This window comes from Microchirus variegatus (assembly GCF_963457635.1).
Source record: "Microchirus variegatus genome assembly, chromosome: 1".
In the NCBI taxonomy this organism is placed as follows: domain Eukaryota; kingdom Metazoa; phylum Chordata; class Actinopteri; order Pleuronectiformes; family Soleidae; genus Microchirus; species Microchirus variegatus.
Window position 1 is genome coordinate 21918868 of NC_139802.1, and position 25873 is coordinate 21944740.

At 40.8% G+C, this 25873-nt stretch overlaps 1 protein-coding gene across 1 annotated transcript in view; it reads right to left on the reverse strand.

Annotated features, from left to right (window-relative positions):
- Positions 1-3353: 3353 nt before the first annotated feature.
- The window catches only part of rftn1b (raftlin, lipid raft linker 1b), a gene marked incomplete at its 3' end in the record, with an annotated part of 118307 nt that continues 95787 nt past the window's right edge, over positions 3354-25873 (reverse strand). Inside the window, exons 7-9 of the mRNA XM_083888575.1 lie at positions 14965-15068; positions 5575-5650; positions 3354-3968 (exon numbers count right to left, since the gene is read on the reverse strand). Coding sequence (XP_083744701.1) covers positions 3354-3968; positions 5575-5650; positions 14965-15068 — 795 coding nt within the window. The remainder of the gene's footprint in view (positions 3969-5574; positions 5651-14964; positions 15069-25873) is intronic.

Sequence of the window (25873 nt, forward strand, 5' to 3'; positions counted from 1 at the left end):
TTTCGTTTTATATAATTCTTATAATCTACTCTACACACACACACACACACACACACACACAAAAAAAAACATTTGCCATTTTACATTGAAAAAAAATCTCAGCGGCGGGCGGATTAATCCCCCAAGAAGTGAGTGAGTGTGTGTGTGTGTGTGTGTGAGAGAGAGAGCACTTATTCACCATAATCAATCTTACTTGTGTGTAATTGAATGGTTTCATCTCCAAAAGGAGACATTCTTCATCGCCACAGTCTAATCCATCCTCATAAAACAAAAGAGCCAGATTATGATAAATCAGAGTGCGTATAAAGGGGGGACACTTTAACTTCTCGATCAACCCAATGTGAACATATTTTTTAATAAATATAAGGTTTTCTGATGGGTAATTTTACCGCAAAATGTTGTATCTTTTGTTTTAAAGCTCCTATAGACTGGTCCTATGGCACATATGTGAGTCTACTTACATACATTCATTTGTTTTTATGGTCAAAAACGTCCTCCGATCAAAATCTCTTCTCACTGAAGCTCTCGGCAGCCGCGCTGTTTCAATCGAAATCTCTGTTGTGATTGGCCAGCCAACGAGAGCTTTCCTAACTGTCTTGTGATTGGCCAGATACCTGGAAGTGACATAATTAGCATGTCAGCTCTGCGAAGCGCAGCTCCCCCCCTCTGGAACGGTGGTTGCAATGCTACTCATTATCGAAACATTGTTTTAACATTAATGTTTAAAAATGGCTTCGTCAGAAGACACTGTCGCAAGTGAAACACCTCCACAATGGAAGTTCTTCTTCTTCTGCTGTTCAGTGTACGCAACCGGATGTGGCCGGAGCAGGAGGATCCGCTGTTCAGGAGATGAGATCCTTATGTCAGGATTCCAGGCTTTTTCAGAGTGCTTGCAGAGCGCAAGAATACAATAAAACCCAGCATTCTCAGCAGTGGCTGAACTGTTTCCAAACTTTAGGGCTTCATAAACGAGGTCATGGTGCAGGTACACACCAAACAACTCTTCCAGTCCAGGAACTTCCAGTCTATGGGAGCTTTAAACTCTCCTCGCTCATCGGGTGCAAATCACACACGGTGACATGAACGCTGAGGTGTTCTGACATCAATACAACCCTCACAGAATAAGTGACTTACATTGTAAATGTGTGATTCCTGACAGATCCCCCGCTAACAAAATCCATTAGTGAGCTAATGAGAGCCCTGCATTGAAAGAAAAAAACCTCCTCCCCCCTTTTCACAAATGGTAAGCTACATGATGCAATGAAACGGCGGTTATTGTCAGAAATGATGTCTGGTAAGAGGTGCTTGGAGCTGGAGGTGAAAATAATGAAGGAAATCTCTACGGGGGGAATGTGGGACGTCTCCCTAAATGAGCCCATTCGTTTCTTTTATTTGACTGTTTTACGCTCTGTGGTCTTTCTCTTTTTTACCGTTAACCTTGGGAGTTCTCTTCTTTCGCCCGGGTTGCGAGTAAACAACAAGCTTCACCTATAGTTCAAGAAGTGCTTTTGTTTGATAAAAAAAAAAAAAAACTAACTCATACGCTAGGTTCTGCCCTTGAGCTGCAAACATTGAGCTGAATTTCCACGTCCTTATCTAAACTTGGCTTTGAATATGGAACATTCTGTATGCAAGGTGAGCTTAGCACACCACACCAAAGAGTGATTATCGGCTCTCTTTGAAGCACTTGACGGCTTAGAGCTCAGCGTAAACAATTATCTCTTCACTTCACCTTACTTTGGATTGCCTGTCGCAACGGACGCCTTTTCCCCACAGTCACCTTCTCCTCTCTGTCTCCAAGTTCCCTCCACATCGCTTACACTGTAATCTGCTGCACAGCACCGAGGAACAGGACACGGTCGTGTAGGACCTTTCATTCTGCGTCCACCTGCCTTTATATTGTGTGAATGAGGCAGGTCTGTGTCTGATCATTTGGGATTATTTAGCCGACTTGTCTCGCCTCGGCTTCAGAGGCCGGAAAAACAGCTTGAATCGTTAAAATCGTCGAGCTCTTCTTCTAATGTAGACGCTAAAGCTGGGTAGATATCTTCTGAAAGAACAAGGAGGAACTCAATGTTGGTGGCTGCAGCTTTTCTTCAAAAGCAAGCAATGTCTCACGGGACGGTTTCCAAAGAATGAGTATGACGCATGGTTACACCCATGGATTGTATATAAAAATGGACGTAGTCTTCAACCAGGCACATATTGGACAATGCTAGCTGTCAATCTTATTCATTTATTCACTCGTTTACAGTCTGTTTTCCTCTAAATGTGGCCAAAATTGACAAAGAACTTAGGTAAATTACTTATGTAAATCATGCTAATTTTCCCATAGAAATCCCTTTAAATTTATTTATTTTTGTCGCTCCCTGGTGGCTATTCAATATATTCTTACTTCCGGGTTGACTTCACGCAGAAAACCGGGAAGACTATGTCCATTTTTTTTTTTTTTTTTAAATACATCATCTATTGGAACATTAGAAAGTGACACAGCGTTATTTTCCCCAGTGTCTTTAAAGGTCCAGTGTGTGACATACATTTTGCAGGGATTAAATGGTAGAAAGTGCGTATTTGTATAAGTGAATAATGTCTTGAAAATTTTTTTTTTTCGTAGCCTTAGAATAAACCTTGTATATGTACTGCTTTACAGAGGTCGCCATACACAACCAGGCAGGACCAGGTGTGCCTGCATTTTGAAGCGGGAGCTAACGACACAAACGAAATAAAAAAAAACGACATCCTTTCCGTTATGTGAAGGCCACCGTAGTTTCATGAAGTACTTGGGGAAAGGAAAGGTTTGGGAAATGTACGTGTATCACAAACAGTGTACAAAATCCGTTGATCTCACCACTGGACCAGATTTAGCTCCTAGCTAATTTCCACCTTCGTCTACTACATCTCCAGTTTAAACATAATACAATGTCACTAATTATTTTACACTGGACCTTTAAAAAGTTTGTGATTCGAGAGGCATGGCGACGTTAGCGGTGTGTTTGCACGGCAAGTTGGTTAACTGTCTGCTGAGCTAACTGCTAACATGCTAGCGTTTACTTTAGCAGTCGTTCCAGTGAGAGTCCACACTGTACATCATGTTTCTTGTTTTTGGATATATACATTCAGTATGCGTGGTTATACAGTAGGACGGATGTTTGCAGTTACATACAGAACGATTCTGTCGCTACACTGTGGCAGATTTTTTTCGAGGGACATCCGGTTTGGACAATGCTGCAGCGATGGGGATTGATCGCCCCCCTCGGTAATTTGGATCAGGGAAAAACACTGTGAACCAGTTCTTGTTGGAGGTAGGGTGGGGTGGTGGGTAGAGGGGAACAGCCCTTGACTTGAAGCTACTCTTAAGTTTCCTCTGGGCTTTGATTGGTCAGGGCGTCCTGCGATACGGCCACAATCTCCTTGGTGACGTCCACGCCTGCCGGTTCTCCTGTCATGTCTTTGATCGCCTTCACGTCAGCGTCATCTACCTCTTCGTCGTCTGCCTCCACTCCGTTTTCGATCACAGCCTCAACCACGTCCGCCTTGTCTTTGGTCTTGTTCGCCGCTTCCACAGTTGTGACACTTGCCGCCACTTCCTGAACTTCTTTGTTTTCTAAAGGCCGTCCGTTCTCTTTGGACCCTTCTTCAGCCAATGTTACTTCTACCTCTTCTCCTTTGTCTGTTGCTTCCGTTCCACCGTCTTTCTTTTCAACCGTCTCTACGCTGATTTCAAGCCCGTCATCAATCTTTCTGTCTTCTTCAAACCTTGAGTCGCCTTCGTTCGCTGCATCCCCGTACGTTGCCTTGTCACTTTCATCTCGACTCTTCTCTTCCTCTTTCTCATCCCTTTCTCTTTCATTGAGAATATTAGCATCTTCGGCATCCTTTTCACTCTTTGCTTTCTTCTTCTTCCTGCTCTTGTCAGTGTCTTTGATGCAGTTCTTGTTGGACTTGCTCCGGGGCTTGAAGATCAGTTTCTGAAAAATTGACATTAGCATGTTAGTTGAATGCATTGCGACTCCTTTAAACGTGGGCTTTTGGGCACAAAGTGTTACACATAGACTTAATTAAGAATAGATTAGAGTGGATCCAATATTGCACCGGGTAAAAGTAGCAAATTCAAATGAGAGTCAGTGATGCAGAGAAGGAAACTGAGGCCATTTTGAGCGGAGTTATTGATGGCCTCCAGGCCTTTAGTCTGACCAAACAAACACGCAGGAAATTAATGCAACATTTCCTCAATTACAGGAAACCTCAAGAGTGATTGACACACTGTGCGGATACAGTGAACTGAAAAGAAAATTGGTAAATCTTGTTTTAGTCTTGGGGCTAGAAAGTGACTTTTCCAAGTGTGCTTGTACACTACCGTTCAAAAGTTTGGGGTCACCTACACAATTTGTTGGTGTTTTCCATGAAAGGTCAGACTTTTATTCATCAAAAGAGTTGCAAAATGAATAGAAAATATAGTCAAGACGTTGACAAGTTGATGATTTTATCCCAAATAATAATTTTGCCCTTTCGTCAAAGAACCAGCAAAACTGTTTTCAGCTGTGCTAACATCACTGCACAAGGGTTTTCGAGGGTTTTCTAATCATCCAATAGCCTTCTAACGCCATTAGAAAACACAAACACTGGAAATGGGCCTCTATACACCTACGTTTGCAGATAGAATAGTCGTTTACCACATTAACAATGTATAGTGTATTTCAGATTCATTTAATGTTAGATTAATTGAAAAAAGCTTTTCCTTCAAAAATAAGGACATTTCTAAGTGACCCCAAACTTTTGAACAGTAGTGTATGAAGCACACTTTTTGTCAGCACTAGCTGAGCTTTTGCAGCACACTCCCTGCACAAGACAGACATTGCCAACAGGGACACCAGAGGGTTTTAGCCACTGTACTCGCTCTCCTGCACCAAAGTCCATTGTGAAAATCATTTGGTTAGTTCGTGTCACTGGGGGTAAATAAGAATGAAGGACATCGAACACTGAAGTCACAAAAATAACACATTTAAATTTACTGATTGAGGCGGTAGTGGATTAACAACTCCTTTGAGCTGTGATGTAAAATTGTTGATTTTCTCTATGGGCTTTGGTGCAGGGAGTAAAAAAAAAAGACATAACTTTCCAGTCAAACGTCTATGGCAAAGGAAAGGCAGCACACACGTTATTAAGATAGTGAAGACTTAGGCTGTTGTAGATTTTATCTGGTGAGGCTAAAATTAGTTTTTCCTTGTGTCTCCAGTCCACGAGCAGCCATGTTTTCAATTTCCCTTTAAATGTGATGGCGGTTTAAATTTTGGGTCACGGACAGCATCAACATGGAGTCATACTGCAGTGGACAAAGGTTATCTTCAGAGGTTATCACCACTATTTGGGGGTTGCAGAGAAAAAACAGTTTCTCCACATTTGTGCGCATGTTTGTCTAACCTAAAATAAAAACAGCTGTGGAATTGGCGGTGGAATCGGCAGTGGCAAAAGGTGATGTTGACTTTGGATGTATGGTGAGCAGGTGTTGGAGCCGACTGGCGTGAGACTTCGCCTCGGCCAAGAAAAACAGGGGTGGAATGTGAGGTCACGTACCTTGGATTCCCTCTTCTTTCGGCCCAACACGGGTCTTTGCAGGAAAACAATCTGTTTGGTGGACAGACTTCCGTCACTGAATGATACAAGACAGGGAGAGAAAGACAGAGTGGAGACAATTTCAATTATTTGGAAAGTATTTGAAATAACACAAAGAAAATATCAAATTTGAAATCATGTTTAAAATTCTAGATAGACAGATATATCAGCCCCCAAAAGTCTTTTACTCTTATGTTGGTTTTGGTAGATCCTGATCTTGGTCATGACTTAGTCTCAGTTTCTAAAAGTCTTGGTCTTATGTTGGATTTGGTAGATCCCGGTCTTGGCTATGACTTAGTCTAAGTTTCTAAAAGTCTTGGTCTTATATTGGTAATGACAGACTCTGGTCTTGGTCTTGACTTGAACTCAGTCCATATACGTCTTGGTCTTATGTTGGTTTCAGTTGAAGATCCTGATCTTGGCCATTACTTAGTCTAAGTTTCTAAAAGTCTTGGTCTTATATTGGTGATGACAAACTCTGGTCTTGGTTTTGACTTGATCTCAGTCCATAAAATTATGTCTTGGTCTTATGTTGATTTTGGTAGATCCTGGTATTGGTCTTGACTTAGTCTCAGTTTGTAAATGTCTCAGTCTTATGTTGGTCATGACTGACTCTGGTCTTGACTTGATCTCAGCCCATAAAGGTCTTGGTCTTATGTTGGTTTTGCTAGATCCTGGTATTGGTCTTGACTTAGTCTCAGGTTGTAAAAGTCTTGGTCTTATATTGGTCATTATAGTCTCTGGCCTTGGTCTCGGCTTGAACTCAGTCCATAAACGTCTTGGTCTTAATGTTGGTTTTAGTAGATCAAGGTCTTGACCATGACTTAATCTCAGTTTCTAAAAGTCTTGGTCTTATATTGGTCATGACAAACTCTGGTCTTGGTCTGATCTCAGCCCCTAAAAGTCTTGTTCTCTTGGACTGGTGGCTTTGGTGGAAGATCTTAATCTTGGTATTGACTGTCTCAGTTTGTAAAAGCATTGGTCTTGTGTTGGTTTTGGTAGAGCCTGGTCTTGGCCATGACTTAGTCTCAGTTTATAAAAGTCTTGGGCCGTTTCTCAATATCCATACTTGTGCGTACTTGGGTTCTCCCGTACTTGTGAAAACGTCATCTGTTGCGGAGATTTGATTATTAAGTGAGTCGACCAAAGATGGAGTTTCCTGGAGTCAGAGATGAGTTAAGTTGAAAAGCTTTATTGGAAGCAGCTCAGATCTGAGGAGAACTGAGACAATGCTGAACATAAACAAGTATGTTAACAGTTGGGCATCCTCTGTCAGTCTGCCTGTGAGTCCTAGAGTTAGGATACTTAAAGGTGCTTCCTCTGCTGATACATGGAGCTGACCTTGGGGAGGACTGCGCAGTAGCGTCAGTCATCTGCCCCATTCCGGTCAGGCTCAGCGAAAAACATGAAGAGACGAATTCTGTAGACAACAGTGCTACACCGAGGTCGCTGTGACAACAACAGTTTCGGCAGGCGCCGTCCTGAATTGTTTATGCTTGTGCTTAGAGTGGAAGGTGATAACTTTAGAGAAGGCCGAATAATGTTTTTCCCTTACAGTCATCCGCCTCAGTCCAAGTTCTGTTCCAATTCTCAAGAACGCGAGCAGCGAGTACGGTTCTCATACCCGGAAGTGTTCTCGCTCCGCTCATTTTACCAAGTATGCATCAGGTGGTGACTTGAGCGTACTTGGGAAAGCCATATATCCCAGAATGCAGTTTGGCGGAACACAGCAGGATAAAATACTAATATAAACCTGAAATAAATATTTTCTGTGTCCCAAAACTCAGTCTAAAATCATTTGAGGCGAGAAATGAGTCATTTAGAATCCAAACATGTGGTTTGTGTATTATGACGTATTTATAGTATGACAGCGGCGCTGTTGGAGGTGATCAGCGCTGCCTCTGCTCTGCGGACGTTCGGTGCTCACAGTGCCCGGCACAGAGCAGAGTTACCTCGGCCTGACCTGATGAAATGATCCGCTGACTCAGACAGTTCCGTCATTAGATACTTGTTGTGATCCATAGATTTGTTGTTGACATGTTGTTTTGTTTTTAATGCAAACGTTTTGACCTGACAGTGTGAACGTTTGTATAATATTAATGTTAGATTTATATAAAAGTCGCACTGTCATTGTATATGTATTTAAATATAATGGACACTATTATATTTAAATACATATATACATATGTTTTATATATATATATATATATATATATATGTGTGTGTGTGTGTGTGTGTGTGTGTCTAAAATATATATTACTATATACTGCTCTAATTTATCTATTTTCCACATGGTACTGTATATTTTAATAAACATGAATAAATACATTAAGTTAAATATTTAAAATGTGAAAATAACAACAATAAATACATTTATTAAAAGTATTTTATATGTTCATTCATCAACACAAAGGTGGCGGTAATGAGGCTTAAGTGCTTGGCATCACCCGCCATTCACAACAGTAGAACAAGGAAGTACACTGCTGTTCCATTTGAAGAGATCGTACTCGTGTATGTACTTGGCGAGTATGTTCTCCAGTCGTACTTCTCAAGTATGTAGTTCCCAAGTATGCAAGTATGTACTGGCATACTTGGGTATGGAGAAAGGGCCTTGGTCTTATATTGGTCATGGTCATCACATTGTGATGGAGGTTTCACTGACTTTCGGATAGACAGTCAAATGATTTCTGGCTCAAACTCACTCTTATCTGACTCTGATTTAATGTCAAAGCCTCACATTTAGGGGCCCAGACTCTTCCCCGCTCTTATCTGTCAATGCCTCTCCCCTCCTCATTTTTGAAACAGAAACAGATGGTAATCACTCAAACACTGAAAGGCTGATTTTGCAGTTTGCTCGAAATATCTGTGTTTACAACCTTGCGAGAATCTGAACGTAGTAGGTTTATCTATCTTTGTTTTTCCCCCTACCAATTCCCCGGAAAATAATCCTCCATTCTCCTCATGCATATGTCACTCTTGCTGTGTTCTGAGAGGATAATCTGCACGAGAACTCGCGCTGACAGCATAATCGTGGCAGGAAATATACATTCACTTCAGCGTGGGCCTCCTCCTCCTCCTGTCTCTCCAGCTTACTCTTCTTTCTGCTTACGTTCTGTCACAAACAGCTCTGTTCTTTTTTTGCTGCTTTGCTGAGTTTTTACCTCTCTGCTTTTATCTCTTGCGACAGCCTGACAGTGTGACACTTTTATTGTTTGTTTCTGCTTTATTTCTTCAATTTTCTCTTTTGCTATTACTGGACAGGGCTTAAAGGAGAGGAGATATGTGGGCCCGGCTGGCGCTACTATCCAACACGAGTCCAGTAACACACACACACGCACACGCACACACACGCACACATACAAACAAAAAAAGCGTACTTTTTGTCTAATGTTATAAGCTGCCCGCTCAGCCAAGTTTATGATCGCTGCAGAACCCTAAAAGCCTGCTACAAATCTTCCCCTTTTCAACATCAAATGGACTTGAGCTTCCTCCAGCACAAGGCTTATTCTCTAAACCATTCAAAGCCCACCACAACTTCTCTCTCTTTTTTTTTTTTTTCCATTACCTCCTTCCTCCTACTCCTCCCTCCCCCCATTTATCCATAAGCTATTTTCGAGGCTGTCAAGGATGCTGGGCGGCTTTTCTGGCAAATCAAAGGCCGAAAACTAACTCAGGTTTTTCAGCAAAAGCTCCTGCCTGTGTCGCTTAAGAGGAGAAGGTGATTTAGAAAATTACAGGCGTGATTACTGAACCTGCTCTTGGCTGCTGCTCGCGTCACCTACACCATTATATCTTGATGCCGTACAGAGCGGCAGCTGTAGTTATAGGCGAGCTGCAGGCTCTATATAGGGTTATTTTCTTTTCTTTGTTTTGTTTGATTAATCATGTGATTATTTTCCTTTTTAATTTGAGTCAATCATGTTTTGCCAAACCTCAAGTGTTTTGTTTTCAACACGAAGCTAAAGACGTTCGCTTTTAAGATTCTAAAATCAGAGATTACTCAATTAGCAAAGAAGTTGCTAAAGTAGGTGATTCATTTAATTTTGTCTTAAAATAAATGGCGTTACAGTAACGGGGTAATCTGACTCATTACTCTTTCAATCATTTAAAGCAGGGGTCTCAAACTCAAATGACCTGGGGGCCAATGCGCATCTGTTGTGGTCAAGAGGGGGCCGGCCTCGAGAACAAAAAGTGGGGGGAAAAAAACAACTGTTCACAATATTTCATCATGATATCATATGTATACTTTAAAGGGGAAGTAAGTAGTTTATAGTGCCATCTAGAGGAGAGGCTGAAATTTACAACAAAGAACTGCTCCTCTGCTCACCCCGTCCCTTCCCTGAGAGCTACGGTATCCTCAACCTCAGATGAGGTTCGTGAGGAGAGGGCGAGCTGCCGCAGCTGTAGCAGACGAAGCGGAGAGAGTGGAGGCGGGACTTCCACTACAAGTAAAGCGACGCTTGATTTGTTCTCTCGCGTTTGTCTATACAGGCTCCCGTAGAAACATGGCGTCGTGGCAATGCAGTAGCGGCCCGCGACCATTTTACATGACTTTTTGAAACACTACGAAAATGAAACAAAGAATATTTATATGACATAAATAATAGTCTGGACAACTAATACAAATTTGTACCAGGAGCCGTTTCGGCCACTGCCAATTATGACCAAATGTCTTATTATTACTGTTATAAAAACATTGCTAGCAAACATATATTATATTCTCTCACCTTGCTGGAAGCTGTGCCTCAGCTACACACTGTGTTTAAAAGACGCTGAGGTTGTGGGCCATGTTTTCATTATAACATGATATGAAGTGGGGGGCCGTATGTAATCAGTTGGGGGGGGGGGGGGGGGGGGGGCCGCATGTGGCCACCGGGCCGCTAGTTTGAGACCTCGGGTTTAAAGGCTGTCATTGACAATAAAATGCAAATTTCTCTCTGTTTTCATCCGTCCGGACTCTCTCAGGCGCGCGAGAGCTGCAAAAGAAAAAGATGCGCGTAACATCATGTAACGCAACAGAGTCCAGGCACCGTTTACCAGTTAGCTCCGTTAGCTGTGTTAGCTCCTTTAGCCTCGTTAGCATGCCTGCAGTCAAATAACCAGCGTACCTGTGTACTGCGTTTGTGTGCCTTTTTAAAGTTTAGCGTTACTTTAGAGACTCATTTTAACAATCGGGAGTCATGGAAACATGACGTTGCACGTGTCTTTTTTTCGGTCAGTCGTCATAGAAACGCGTCATGCACACATTTAATATTCAGTTTTAGTATGCATAATTGAACATACAGTTGAATTTAAAGTAAGCACTGTGTCTATAACTGATAAATTTACTGATTTCTTGCTCTAGGAGTGTTTGGAATGTTCCTTTAAAGATCCAGTGTGCAACGTTTAAGAGGGTTTATTGTCAGAAATTGATTATTGTGCCCACACTTATGTCTATATAATAGAATAGAATAGAATAGAATGCACTTTATTGTCATTATAAAATGTACAAGTTGAGCGAGCGTCTCCTTTTCACACAGTTTTAAAATAACAAATTCAATTAACAAAGTCAAAAAGAAAGTGCAAATAAGTTCTATAGACAAAGGAATACATATTTAAATATAAGCATTTAAAAAAAGAAAAAAGGGTTTGTAGCCTTAGCATTCATTTTTTTTATGTAGTTTAGGCAAAAGGGCCTTGCTTTAAGAAGGCCGCCATCTTGTGGTCTGTCGTGCTTCAAATGGAAGTTTGATAAATAACCCGATTACATTAACCAATGAAGAAGAAGACCAAGTCTAACACAACACGACCTTTAAAAGACAGATGAATTTATCACCACTTAGCCTCGAACAGAGGCTTAAAAAAAAAAAGATTAACCATAATATTTCTCTCTCACAACAATCACATTTACAGTAGCAAACGGCTCCGCGTCGTGAAAATTACCATCTGCATTAATTGAATGCACACACGACTGCATGAATTAATGGTGTGTGGAGACGCCGCTGAGCGCCAGTTAGCATTCATTTCAGACGCCGGGCGAGATCACTGACACGTGAAGAAGAAACATGAAAACATTTATATTTAAGTTTAACGTGTACGTCTGAATTAGATCATCAAACATTAGTTTTTCTGTTGTTGTTGTTTTTATATTTTGTGCAGAGAAATGAGCTGCGTCCTGTTACCGTATCTAGGCCGACGCTGATTAATTAGCCATGTTGTGCTGTTGCTTTGTGGCGTTTTATAAGAAAGAAGAGAGAGAGGGAGAGAGAGAGAGAGAGAGAGAGAGAAGGGGGAGGATGAAAACAGAGAGGTAATTAATCAGCTGTGATCTCACAGAGCAGCAAACATGACCAGAGGAGTGAGGCTGAGGCTGAGGCTGAGGCGACAGCGTCAGAGCAAACACTCCATCAGTCACCGTATGGAAAGGAAAATGCCACATTTTCACGTCGTCAAATGTAAGACACGTTATTGATGGAGTCAGTTTTTTGTTGTTGATGAAAACCAATATTTACATGTAAAATATGTGCCTTGTTGACTCTGTGGCGGCTGTTGAGATGTAACATGGAAAAAATATTTTTACACTTAGTCAAAAATTTAAATTCTGTTCTCATTTTAATCAGAATGACTGTTAAATATTACTCCTTGTAATGCTTTTGAAAGGATAAACCAATTAATTTTATGGGTGGCCATATGAAATAAACATAGAAAATCTGTTAAATATACAAGAAACTGTTTAATAGTAAATGTGAATTGAATTTATATTTGATATGACCTTAGATTAACAATAAATTATTGAAAATGTAAACTGTTTTTCAACAGTTTTTGAGCTTTTTAAAAAAAACGTTATCAGATGATGAGATGTAGGGTTTTTTTAACATAAAAAATTGTTAAATGTAATGTAATGTTAAATAATTTTTGCATAAAATTGGGCCAAAATATTAATTAATAACACTATCTTTCTGCAATTTTAAGTCATTTTAATTGCATAAGAACTCTGATAGACTGTTTTATAGGTGATTTTCAATTTTTTGAAGGAAAATTACAGTTTTTTTTTTTTTAAATGAGATGCATGTTTTCCTTTATTTTACAGTATTTTACTGTCGCCCCAGCTGCCGGAATATTACAGTTTTTTTTTTTACAGTGTGTATCGTGTCAGTGTGAGGGAGAGAGAATTCACTGGTTTTCACTCATCAAACCAAACACAGTGTATTTTAAAGACGCACACACACACAGACAGAGAGACACACAAATACACACACACACACACACCCCCACACGCACGCACGCACGCACGCACGCACGCACGCACGCACGCACGCACGCACGCACGCACGCACGCACGCACACACACACACACTGAGCAGTGCAGACATCCATATTCTTTTTCCTGGTCCTTAAATTTTTATTTGCTCAATCTCATCTCGTGTTAATGTTATTGTGGCGTTAAACGCCTCTGTCTTGTTTTATTTTACTGCAGGTGCTCAACAAAAAGAGTGTGTGTGCGTGTGTAAATGTGTGTAAATGTGTGAACTTGTATGTACATCTTCATGAGGACCAAAAAACCCCTAGGAGGTGAGGTCGTATTCGTGAGGGAAAGTGGGGACCTTTTGTTTTTTTAGCATTAAGACCTGGTTTTAGTTTAGGTTAAGAGTTAGGTTAGAGGTTAGGATTAGGAATTTTGTTCATTTTAGGGTTAGGGGTTAGAAACACTGACCTGGTCAGGACCATAGTCCTGACCAGGTCAGTGTTTAATAGTAAATGGTTACTATGGTCCAATAGTAAATGGTTTGTATTTATTTAGTGTTTTTCTACTCTTGCTGACCCCTCAAGTTTTGCACATTCACCCATTCACTCACACATTCTTTGTGCAGCACATGTTCACATACACTACCGTTCAAAAGTTTAAGTGTCTTGCTCAAGGACGTGTAGTACTTGAGGAGCCAGGAATTGAACCCACACCTATCCAAAAGACGGCTCCCTCTGCCACTAAGCCACCGGTTGCCAGAACCTCATTTCCTGAGGAACTGGTTTAAGTTTTTATGGTTAGGATTAGACATTAAGTGGTTATAGTTAAGGTGTTTGTAAGGCTGTGAGAGTCCTCAGAAGAATAGCAGCACAAACCTGTGTGTGTGTGTGTGAGGGTGTGAGTTGTTATAAGCCACTTCTTACAAACAATCCGGTAAATGAGTGTGTGGCTGCTCGTTTTGTAATTACTTCTTCAGTGAATAATGGGCGACTGGATGGTTGATTACATTTCTCTGCCCTGTAGAAACATTGTGAGGCTGCTTTTACAAAACAGTCATTTTGGACGTTTTTCCACAAATGTTCTCTGTATGTTAGAAAAAAATAAAATTTCCTTTAGAAAATGTTAAAAAACGTTGATCAGTGTTTGTCAAACCTGTAAAATGACAATGTTCTTGTATGTCTTGTTTTTGTCCACAAACCAAAATGATTCCATTTATTGATTTCTTTGTTATGTGGAGCAAAGAAACAAAGAAAATATTCACACTAAGAAGCTAAAACAATCAGAAATCTTGTTTTAATCATGAAAAAAAGCTTCAAACCGATTAATCGATTATCATAATAGTTGATGATTAATTTAATAATCGATAAATTGCTTCAGCTTTGATTCTAATGTTGTACTTTTTCTCTTCCCCGTGGACACTTTTTATGAAAGTGTGTTCACAGCTGTACGTGCACATGATCATGATGATTTTTAGGTACAGTATGTCTTTAAATCCTTATCAGTGCAACACATTTTAATCTTGTGTGACACAAACAGGTACAGATCATCATCATCATCAGCGCGTTAAGGCAGTGCAGCAGTGAAGTCTGACGCCTTTGACCGCAAGCGGATGCACACACTCATACAGAGCAGCAGTCATGAGTCAGCGCGCGCTAAGCCTTAGCAACCGTTAGGTTTCTGTGAAGAGATTTTCCAGCCACAGGCAGTGGAGCTGCTGCTGTTTCTGCTGCTGGGACTCAAAGCTGGTCAATTTCCTCCAAAACGCTTGGTGAATCTGTGACTAATTAGTTCAACAAACAAAGTGTGTGTGTGTGTGTGTGTGCTGCATAATTCATAGCAGGTTCCACTTTGTCCCTGTGAAGACTGTAGTATGTACTGCATATTGTTCCCTTTTTTATATTTACCATATTTATTTACTCGGTTTTCCTTGAATTACGATTCAAACTCGTCTCGTCTGAAGTGGCTGTAGAACTTACGGGTGCCACTAATTGGTCAGTGAAGGTCACAAACGCCACTTAAAAACACCGTGGATCATTTAAATGCTTGTGGTTCACGCTTGCAATTCCCACAGGCTGCCAACAGAGGTCGCTATAAGTCCAAACCAACCAATCGGGATCCATGATTACCTGTTTGTCTTGATTATAGGAGTGGGCAGCACACAGGTGAGTCTCCATCCGTACGTGGCGAGCGACTGAAGCAGGGGAACATAATCAGCCTTCACCTGCAGGCCCTGCAGAGAAAACACAAGACGACCACAGGTCACAACTCTGCAATCAACTCACACGAGTGGGTGGTCATCATCTTCTTAAAGACTGCATGCAGCAGCAGCAGCAGCAATCAACAGTAAACAGTACATATATACATATATATACTATGTAGCTGTGGGCCTTCAGGACTGTGATTACAGCTGTGAGGGAACAAGGTGCTCGATGTAATTAAGCAGAGTCAGCATCACTCCACTCTCACATCTCATGGTTTTCAAACAAGATTGTGGATGTGTGTGCACTGTGCAGGTTGTTTTCACCGCCAACGTCTAATGGAAAGAATATGTATATATGTATATGTATATACATGTACGTATATCTATATATATAGATAGATATACAGTATATATACATACATACACACACACACATACACATGTATACATACATAGTATATAAAGAACATCAATTTCTCCTGACATTACAGTCCCAGAGTGAACCCTCCAGTCCTCTGTGTTAATGAGTAAAGTATTTCCCAAAGCGTCCTTGAGTAAACAGGGAAAACAGGCTTTCCCAGGCCGTCGCCATTGTCTTCAGTGACGCGGTGAAGTCGACGGAGTGTGAAAAAAAAACTGTAGAAAAAAAAAACACACACTTCACACACTTCCTTTCTCCTCTGGAGAAAGGAAGTGTGTGTGTGTGTGTGTGTGTGTGTGTGTGTGTGTGTGTGTGTGTGTGTGTGTGTGGTTTGCCGTGAGTGATGTGCTCAAAAATGAAAAACCGCACCACGAGTCAGTCGCTGCTTGTTCACACGAGGACAACAACAAAAAAAACGCTCGCACTTCAGACGCCATGAAGACACCTGAGGTTACTGAAGTCTAAAGCAGTGGATGATACACACCCAAAAACTTCCATATCTGATATGGAGAGTACTACTACTTCTGCAACAACACCAGCACTACTTGTACTTCTTCAAGTTTTTTGTCTTCCATGTCTGGTATGGAAAGTACTACTACTACTACAACTACTTCTACTACAACAATACCAGAGCTACTTGAGCTACAAGTACAATAACAACAACAACAACATCTACTACTACTAACCTTCAAAAAGTTATTATTATTATCTCTACTTCACATGGCAGTAGTAAAAGCACTGCTAAATAGTACTTCTACTAGTATTATTTATCACTATGTCTACAATGACTCACCTTCCTTATTATATCATTGGATTTATTGGAATTATACACTCATTAACAAATTCTAGTGCAGTGCCCGTATGTATTCCTATAGTGGGAGCTGAAGAAGATTTTTCAATTATGGTAATGCATGATAAGGAATGTTTTTAAAATGTTTTTTGAAGAAAGTCAGCTCACTGTCAAAGTGCATCAGGGCAAATGGATCATTTCCTGAATTTCAAAAATTCATTAAAATTATTCCTTACGAGGTTTGAAAATATTTTTAACGGATCCTTGTTCAGGGTGATGCTGACTATTAGGATGGAAAACGTCAAGTCATTCCGAGATACTTTTTTTTGCTGATGAGATATGATAAATCAGTGAAAATTAAAATTCCTCCAAAAGATTTGAAAATCAAGGATGCACACCATCGGGTCATGCTCAATCCATATCCAAAGTATTAGGGCAATCTGACTAACATCACTACAGAATCCTTGAAATATAATTTTTTCAGCCACCAAATGTGTTTTTTTGAATACGCAGTTAAACCAAGGTTAGCTTCTTTAATGGTAAATGGTTTAGTATTTATATAGCACTTTTCCAGTCTTGATGTCAGTCCTATTCACCCATTCACACACACTTTCATACGTTTTTCCATCACTCATCTTTCATACCCACTCACACGCTGCCAGCACAGCCGTCAGGAGCAACGTTGGGTTAAGTGTCTTGCCCAAGGACACATCGGCTTGTAGACTAGCGGAGCCAGGAATCAAACCCACAACCTTTGAGTTGAAAGACGACTCGAACCCACAACCTTCGAGTTGAAAGATGACTCGCTCTCCCACTGAGCCACTGTCGCCCCCCTCAATGTACACTGACAGTTATGCCGTTGTCCTTTTTCCTTCTTCTTCCTTTTGCATAAATTCCAGACCATTAGCCGTCTGTGATGCAGTTACAGGAGGTGATATGAGTCAAGACGGCAGGTGAACATGAACCACATGAGTCTATTCATAGAGCAAAGATCAGAGAGAAAAATCACACCTTCACACTCGACGTTAGCCTTCACTGTATACGGAGACGTGTGAAAGTACTCTTTAATTAAAGCTGCACCAGCCACAGAGCTGCCGATGATGAGTGTTCTTGTTGTTCCTGAAGGAATATGATATGTTTCTGGTACACACATGGTACTTTCTGGTACTCACTGATGAATGATGCAGGTGTAGGGTATTAAGGACGTGGTTTACTGTGGGATAAACTACTATTTGTACTGTAATACTCTTAAGTAATAACATCTACTGACATAATTATTCTGGAACAAAGACCACAAGACAAACTACTTTTTGTCTGGCAATTGTCTAAAAGTAGTATTTCCTCTATTTCCACAAGTATTAACACTACTTGTCCGAAAACTACTCGTAATATGACTTCTACAAGTAAAACAACACCATTGCTTGTTGTATTTCTATAACAAGAAACACCAACTACTGGAACCTACCAATACCACTACTGTGGCTTCTACATCTACACCTACTATTGATATACTTAAAACTCAGAATTCTGACTTTAAACTCCTAATTTCTGACTTTATTCCAGAATTCTGACTGTGAAACCCAGAATTCAGACTTTGAACTCAGAATGTCTGACTTTATACTCAGAATTCTGAATTTATTCTAGAATTCTGACTTTAAACTCAGAATTTTAGACTTTAAAAGTCAGAATTCTGACTTTTAATTCACAGTCTAAAGTCAGAACTCAAATATCTTTTTCCTGTGTGGCCCTAATCCTCTTCCGTATGTCTGTATGGCTCTTCTTTATTGAAGTGTCTGTGTGTTAATGGTGGGACGGAGAGAGGACAATCTTATCTTTGATAAAAGCTGCTTCTGCCACTGCAACAACAGCGCTGACAATTACTGCAGAACTAGCACAGCTGTATCTACTGACAGTTCCTCTGCAGCTCCTACAAGTCTGAGCTCTGTCGTGCGACTCTTCTCTTTGATCTGGCTGTGTCGTCAGAGGCTACAGAGAAGTGGGAAAACCTTTCGCTCTGAAACAGAGAGACTGATCAGCATGCAGCGCTCTCACCGTTGGCCACGACACAGACTTCAAATCAAAACACTTAAACCCACTCCAGTGCACAGCGTCTCGTTTTTCATCTGCGGATTTGTATTGACCGAGACGACAGAAACGTGCACAAACACGACGTAAATATCAAACGTATTGCGTTATCTTTCAAAGGCACTAATCCTCCGTATACAAAAACACTGCTGCAGACATTATTTACACAAGCATTACTTTCTACGTCCCCACTGGGAGCGGCGCGTTGACATTTCTTCAGGGGGTTTATGTTGGAGCCATTCCTAGAGACACAGTCCAACGCTCTTTCAAAGCCGTCCCAGAAAGTAAATTGAGAGATAATTTTTCCGTAATGGCGTGTTGTTCTGTGGAGAAGGTGAGGATTAATCACAGAGTTGTCGCTCTCCCTGACTTATTATACACAGCGACCTGACTGCACCTGAGAGCCCCGGAAAACCAGGGAACAAAAAAAACATAAAAGCAATCCCCCTCACCATCTTTGTCTTTGATGTTATCTGAGAAACGATAAAGAAAGACAGACGAGCCGACTTCGAACCACCTCCTCAAATCATGTTTGCAGCTCTGCACACTGGGGTAAAAACACCTGATCTGAGATCGCGCACAGAAATAAAATAAAGTAAATTTAGTGATCTGAGAGACAGGGAGAAGATTTCAAGACCAATTCTTAAAGTCTGTTTTAAAGCTGCTGCAAATTCTTCTCAGTTCAGGTAGAGAGTGTTTGATGGACAAAATAGCTGCACCAGCACCAGCAACAACTGCCTACACTGCAAAGAAAACCTATAAAAGAGAGTAAAGAGTCTAATCCTGGGATTAGACAACCCAATATTTTAGTCTTGGAACGGATTCTTGCCGTGTCTTAGTCAGGGGACTGGAAACACAATGTAGTATGACTCCGACCAATCACCGCTCACGACACAACAAGGACAACCTCAAACGAACCATCTCAAACGGTCATGGTCAACGTCCACAAGCACGTCATATACTCTTAGAAATAAGGGTTCCAAAAGTGTTCTTCTACAAGGGCTGAGGTTCTACCTGGAAGGGATCTTGGTAATGCTAATGGTTCCAGTAAGAACCATTTTGATCCAGAGAATCCTTTAAAACCCCTTTCCTGAATCATAAAGGGTTTAAAGAGGGTTCTTGGTGGAACCCTCCAAAAGGGTTCCAGGTGGAACCTTTATAACACGGTTATACCTGAAGCCAAAAAGGGTGGTTCTACTTAGCACTTTTATTTCTAAGAGTGTAGGGCAAGGGTGTCCAAATGAGGGCGATTTGATCAATCTAAAAGGTAAAGGTACGTACTAAACGTTACCTACAAATGCACTGTTTCATAATAATTTCACCATTATCGTTTAAAAAAAAATGGAAATGTAATCAAATCGAAGCCACGCAGGAGTGACAAAATGTCACAGGTGGGTTTTGAACTGACATGACAAAGTCATTTATGGGAAATAATTAATACATTACACCAGAGCTGTGGGCCATATACAACATCTGACTTTGGTCATGCCTGACATAGGAGATTTCAGACCAAGCTAGAAAAAATAGAAAATAGTTTGAGGTCACTTAGAAATTTTTCAATGTATGACATTAAATTAATCAGAAATACACTCTATACATTGTTAATGTGGTAAACGACTATTCTAGCTGCAAACATCTGGTTTTTAATGGAATATGTACATAAGTGTATAGAGGCCCATTTCCAGTGTTCTAATGGTACATTGTGTTTGCTAATGGTGTTAGAAGGCTATTGATGATTAGAAAACCCTTGAAAACCCTTGTGCAATTACTGAAGAAGACATTTATTTCCAGGTCTAGGGTAAAGGAACGGTGCAGCTGCAGGTCAATTTAAAGTCCATGGTGCACTCTGAGAGTCAGCTCAACAAAAACAAAGGCGTATTATTTTTCTATCAACTCCCTCCATCGACCATCTCCATGCGAGACAGACATAACAAACCACAGTTCTGTTTTTCAGCCGCTCTGTTTTTATGGAGCAGACGACTGAGGTCAACAGGTTTGCAGACCCAGTCCAGTAATGATGAAGCAAATACCTTTAAAAAAAAAAAAAGGGGAGTGGGGCATTTAAATAGTAGATGCTCCCGCCAGGCTCTCTCAACCTTGAGCGTTGTCACAGCAACAGAAAAATCCAGCATCTGTCGTGACTCAAGCACCGCCACGACCGTCTCAAACAAAGGCCTTTCAGAGATATAAATGATGGATGCTGTACAGTACATTGATGCTATTTTTACATTCTATTCTCCACAGTTACATCTGCTCTCTTTTCTCTGTTTGGATCACTTATCATGAAAAAGACAAACTCTTACCACAAGGTCCATTTAGTAAAGTGTTTTCAGGAGCTTTACGTGTTTGTGTGGCGTGACTGTCCGTGAATTTTCCTCTGAGCTTCTTCGTTTATTTTGGCCTAAAAGTTGACACTGAATGATGAAAAAGTCCCCGCGTGGTCGGTTTATCAGCTGTTCTTTATTATCCAGTCTTTATTTCTATTTTTCTAAGTTTATATATTTAAGGTGTGTTTTAATCAACTATTCTTATTTTTCAATCATTAAATCCAGCTACTTTAATGTTTATATGTTCTGGTTTCTGAGACAGAGACCACGAGAGACCTGGAGAGAAAGAAACCAGGAGGTGAGACCTAAAGAGACAGAGACCAGGTGGTTTTTTTTTTGAGTAATTAAAACCACTCGCCCTGATGTTCCAGCTTCTTTTATATGAATATTTTGAGTTCTTCTCTCCATAAAACAAAGAAATCATCAGAACTAAAATCATGTTTTTGTTGTGGATAAATGAAGACACTTCAGCACATCATCACTTCACTTCGTTTCACAGACCAAACAACGAACCAGGAGAGTCATCCATGATGAAAATGATCGTCAGTCGCAGCCCTAAAACTATTTTATTTTTAGCCAATCCTTTTTTCCCAGTGCCTGATCGTTCACAACAAAACCCTGCCTGGTTAAATGTTACCACGTCTTATTTTGTCTTACATCTTACAACACCTTATAAACAACTGCACCCCCGCGAAGAAGCCAAAGTGTGGGCCCTCTGTGGGCCGCAGCGCTCATCGTCATCATCATCATCACCACGACTGACAGAGCGGCTGCCATCGCATCGCTCGCAACTTGGACATCGCAAATTACTCCTCCTTCTATGTAGGTCACCTCTTCTCTCACCTCAGTCAGCGGGGATAGAGAGCTCATGGACAGCAGGCGAGGCACGCTAACGATCTGACACACACACACACACACACACAGAAGACATTTCTACACAAAAGAGAAACAACACGTCTGCATCCTGTGTTCGCTGCACCGACCATCGACCAGATTCTAGTAAACGCAGAGGAAGACGCCGTCTGCTGTGTGGCTTTTGTGTGAGGATGTTTTTTCAATTTCAAACGTGACAGAAACCCCCGAGGCAACAAAAAGGAGCAATATCTTCATGTGTGTGGATGTGTGTGTGAGGTCCTGAGGCGCAATAATCCACTTTTAGACATAAATGTCGTTACTGAGGACGACGGGGGAAAGTGTTTGTTCTTCACAGTCTGAGATGTTAGTGAACTCTGCGACTGCGAGACAACAGAGACCAGGTGAGACAGAACCAGGTGAGACACAAACCAGACGAGACAGAACCAGGTGAGACAGAGACCTCAAGAGACAGAACCATGTGAGACAGAGACCTCAAGAGACATAATCATGTGAGACAGAACCATGTGAGACAGAACCAGGCTAGACAGAACCAGGTGAGACAGGAACCAGGTGAGACAGACACCAGGTGAGACAGAGACCAGGTGAGACAGAGACCAGGTATGACAGAGGCCAGGTGAGACGGAAAATAAGTGAGGCAGCGACCAGATGAGACCAGGTGAGACAGAGACCAGGTGAGACAGAAACTAGGTGAGGCAGAGACCAGGTGAGACAGAGACCAGATGAGACCAGATGAGACGGAAACCAGATGAGACAGAAACTAAGAGAGGCAGAGACCTCAAGAGACAGAGACCAGGTGAGACCAAGACCAGGTGAGACAGGGATCAAGGGAAACAGAAACCAGGACAGAGAAAACCCACATTGCTTGACCTCTAATTGAAAAATGCAGGTCAAATAAAGTTGAATATCGATTAATCTTCATAAACATGTGTAAGTTTCACATTATTTACAGCGCTCTGCTAATGTTCTTTGTCCCTCTCAGTGAATAACTTCTCCCGCAGAAGCTCATTGTGCGCAAACACATTAAAGACCCAGCTCCGGTTGAACTGTGAGCATGTTCTCGGTGGTTATTGCTCTTTCACTGCATTAGTTCTTGTATTAACCTTCCCTCAGGACACATGAGATGAGCTGCCGAGTCCTAATTGAAGTTTCATAGCCGAGACCCTTGATGAGTTATTAATTTCTGCATCGTCTGCAGGTTTCCTGCTCAAGTCATTCAGCTCAGCAGAATAAAAAAACAACAAAAACAACAACAAAAACCTACTGTATAACGTTCAGTTATGTATTTAGGACACATGCCCAAAATGAAACATAGTCACATGACCTAGACTCATTATTATTATTACTGCTTCCCAAACTGTGCCCATTGGAGGCGTCTAAATTAAAATATATTAAAATGTGTAATTAGATATGTTGTCTCATTTTAATGATACGCAGAGTATGTTGTGTTTATTTGTAGAAACAATATATCGCTTCTCAGTTACGGCCAGATTAATAATAACAATTACAAGTGATAAAACAAAAGAGTAATCACAATTAAATGTAATCAATATTTGGATTGGGATTATGTATTATAAAGATTTATTTTGTCATGGACGTCGCATTGCGGTGTGAAAATGTGCTCTATACATTAATTAAAACTAGCACTAGACAAGCTAACGGCGTCAATTGACCGGGAAAAGACATGTTTACATGACTCCTGATTGTTAAAATTAGTCTCTTAAGTAACGCAGCAACAGAGTCAAGGCACCGTTTACCAGTTAGCACTGTTAGCTGCGTTATCTCCTTTAGCACCGCCCACAGTCGAACTGAAGCTGTCTGTTTATTTTAAACGAAAAGAGCAGTGCTACAAATAACCAGCGTACAGTGTACAGCGCACGTGTGCCTCTGCTCTTAAAGTTTAGCGTTACTTTAGACCAATTTTAACAATCCAGAGTCACGTAAACATGAGGTCACGCACGTCTTTTCCCGGTCAGCCGTCATGGAAACGTGCCACGCGTTAACGCCGGTAACTGCGTTAATGGCCCAGCACTAATTAAAACATATTGCTAGGGAGTAAATGGTCTCAATCATATAAACCATATAAAAATGTTCCAAAATTACTAGAAAATTAGGAATTTTGGAAGAAAAAAATTCCAAAAAAAAAAAAATTATGAAGATGAAAACTTGGTTTTCATGAAAATCACATAAATTTGCTCGGGAACACCATTTACCCGGCAATGGTGTTCTAGGGTTAAGGGTCCACTTAGAGGAGAGGAGAGAGTGAACACCAGTGTGACCGACAGCTACTATAGTCCAGTGAACGCTTGGTTGCAGATGACTTTTGGTACAAATCCCATATTTAAACATAAATTCCTTTTTTTTTTTTCTTAATTCCTACTTTTATACCTGGTCTTTGGACAAAATATTTGTGTTTTTTGATAGAAACGTGGATTTTTATTGCTATTATTAACAAGCAAAAGTCCAAAATAAACACCCTGCACTTCCTTCTCTGTCTTCAGAAGCACTCCACTTCAGACAGTCTGACTCTGTCTCTGCCTTTAAGGTGAGACTGAAAACCTACCTCTTTAACATAGCCTATAGTCGAAGCTACATCAGGTATGTCCTGATTAGAATAGTCTATCTTATGCTGCCATAGGCTTAGACTGCTGGGGGAATTTCCCATCATGCACTTAGAATGAGCGCACAGACTTTGCACGAGCCACACTTTCTCTACCCCGTCCTCGATTTCTCAACCCTCACCACTTACCCTATGTCCCCCCATGAGATGTAGCCCATAAATCCACATGTAGCTCATCTCTAACTGATTTTAATCTCTTACAGTTCTGCTGACACCAGTGAACGACATGAGGTCAGGACAGGAAAGAGGACTCCGTCATCCCCAAGTCTCTGACCACAACAGTCTTCACTACAGGCTGTGATAAACCCAGTGATCCAGATGATCCTGGCATTTAAAGACTTTTTCACTTTTCATTCTTGTCATTGTGTATTGTATGTTTTGGGTAACATCTACTGCACGTCTGTCCGTCCAGGGAGTGGATCCCTCACCTGTGGTTCTCCCTAAGGTTTCTACCCTTTTTCCCTGTTACAATGGTTTTTTCCCTGGTAGTTTTTCCTTACCCTGGTCGAAGGTCTAAGGACAGAGGATGTTACCAACCCTGTGAAGTCCCGTGAGACAAACTATGTTTTGTAAACTGTGGGCAAATAAAGATTGATTGACAGTTGATTGACTCCTGCTTCATTTTTGTCATTAGATTCCTGTTGTTTTTGCTCGGTTTTCCCCTCTTTTTTCTCTGCTTCTGTGATCATCTGCCCCACCCTGACATAGTTAATCTGTGACCAATCACTCTGGCCCTCATAGAGTCAGTTCCTTTGTGCTTGTTCCACCATGTTCTCTGTGGTGTTTGCCTACTACGTTGGATTATCGGCGATGCTGCGGCTTGAGCTCCTTTAGTTTCCCCTTGTGTTTATTTTTCTATAATCCATTGTTCATGGATTCTGGCGGCCGTCTTTTCCACCTGAAAGACTCACTCACTCACTCGTGCAGAACTGCGTCCATATGTGTCGCTTCGGATATCACTGAACCATGACAAATGTATAAATTCTACCATGACTGGGCAATAAAAAAAATATACGACAAGAGGACAGCGCTGGATTATCTGCCTGTGAGAGGAGGAAATATGTGATCTGAGAAGACAAAAATACATAATAAGAGGACACTACGGTGATTGACTGAATACGCTGTTGTCGGAAGAGTTTCATCGGAAGAGTTAGGATTTAGGACTTATTGCAAACAACATCAAATGTGTTGTATTAGTAAATTTGTATATCGTTAAATCAACATTAAATCGTTGATAAAGTTGATTCAACTGACAACGATGAGAAAATAAATGTCTGATTGACATTTAGATTGAAACATTAGGACTAACATTTAACTCGACTGTTTAGATTCAAAGATTTTGATTTTTTTGAGTTTCCAAAAACTGATGAAAAAACTTATTTTTTTCGTCATTTGACAAATATATATATGTTTATATAAATATATTTATAATTTTTTTTTTCATCAGTTTTTGGAAACTGGAGATCTTGACTTTGAAACTCCAGATTTCAAGTTTTTTTTTGTCTTTTTTTTCATGTCACTTCGGGGGCTCCGTAGTTAAAATGTATTTTTAAATTTGCAAATTGTGTTGTTACTCAGATTATTGGGCAAGTAACTATAAATGGTAACTTCCGTCACAGATGACAGCGCACCGACGGGCAAGACGGGCAAGTATGTTAACTTCATTGATCTTGATTTTCTACATCAAAATATAATTTTATTTTGGAAAAATGTCACAAA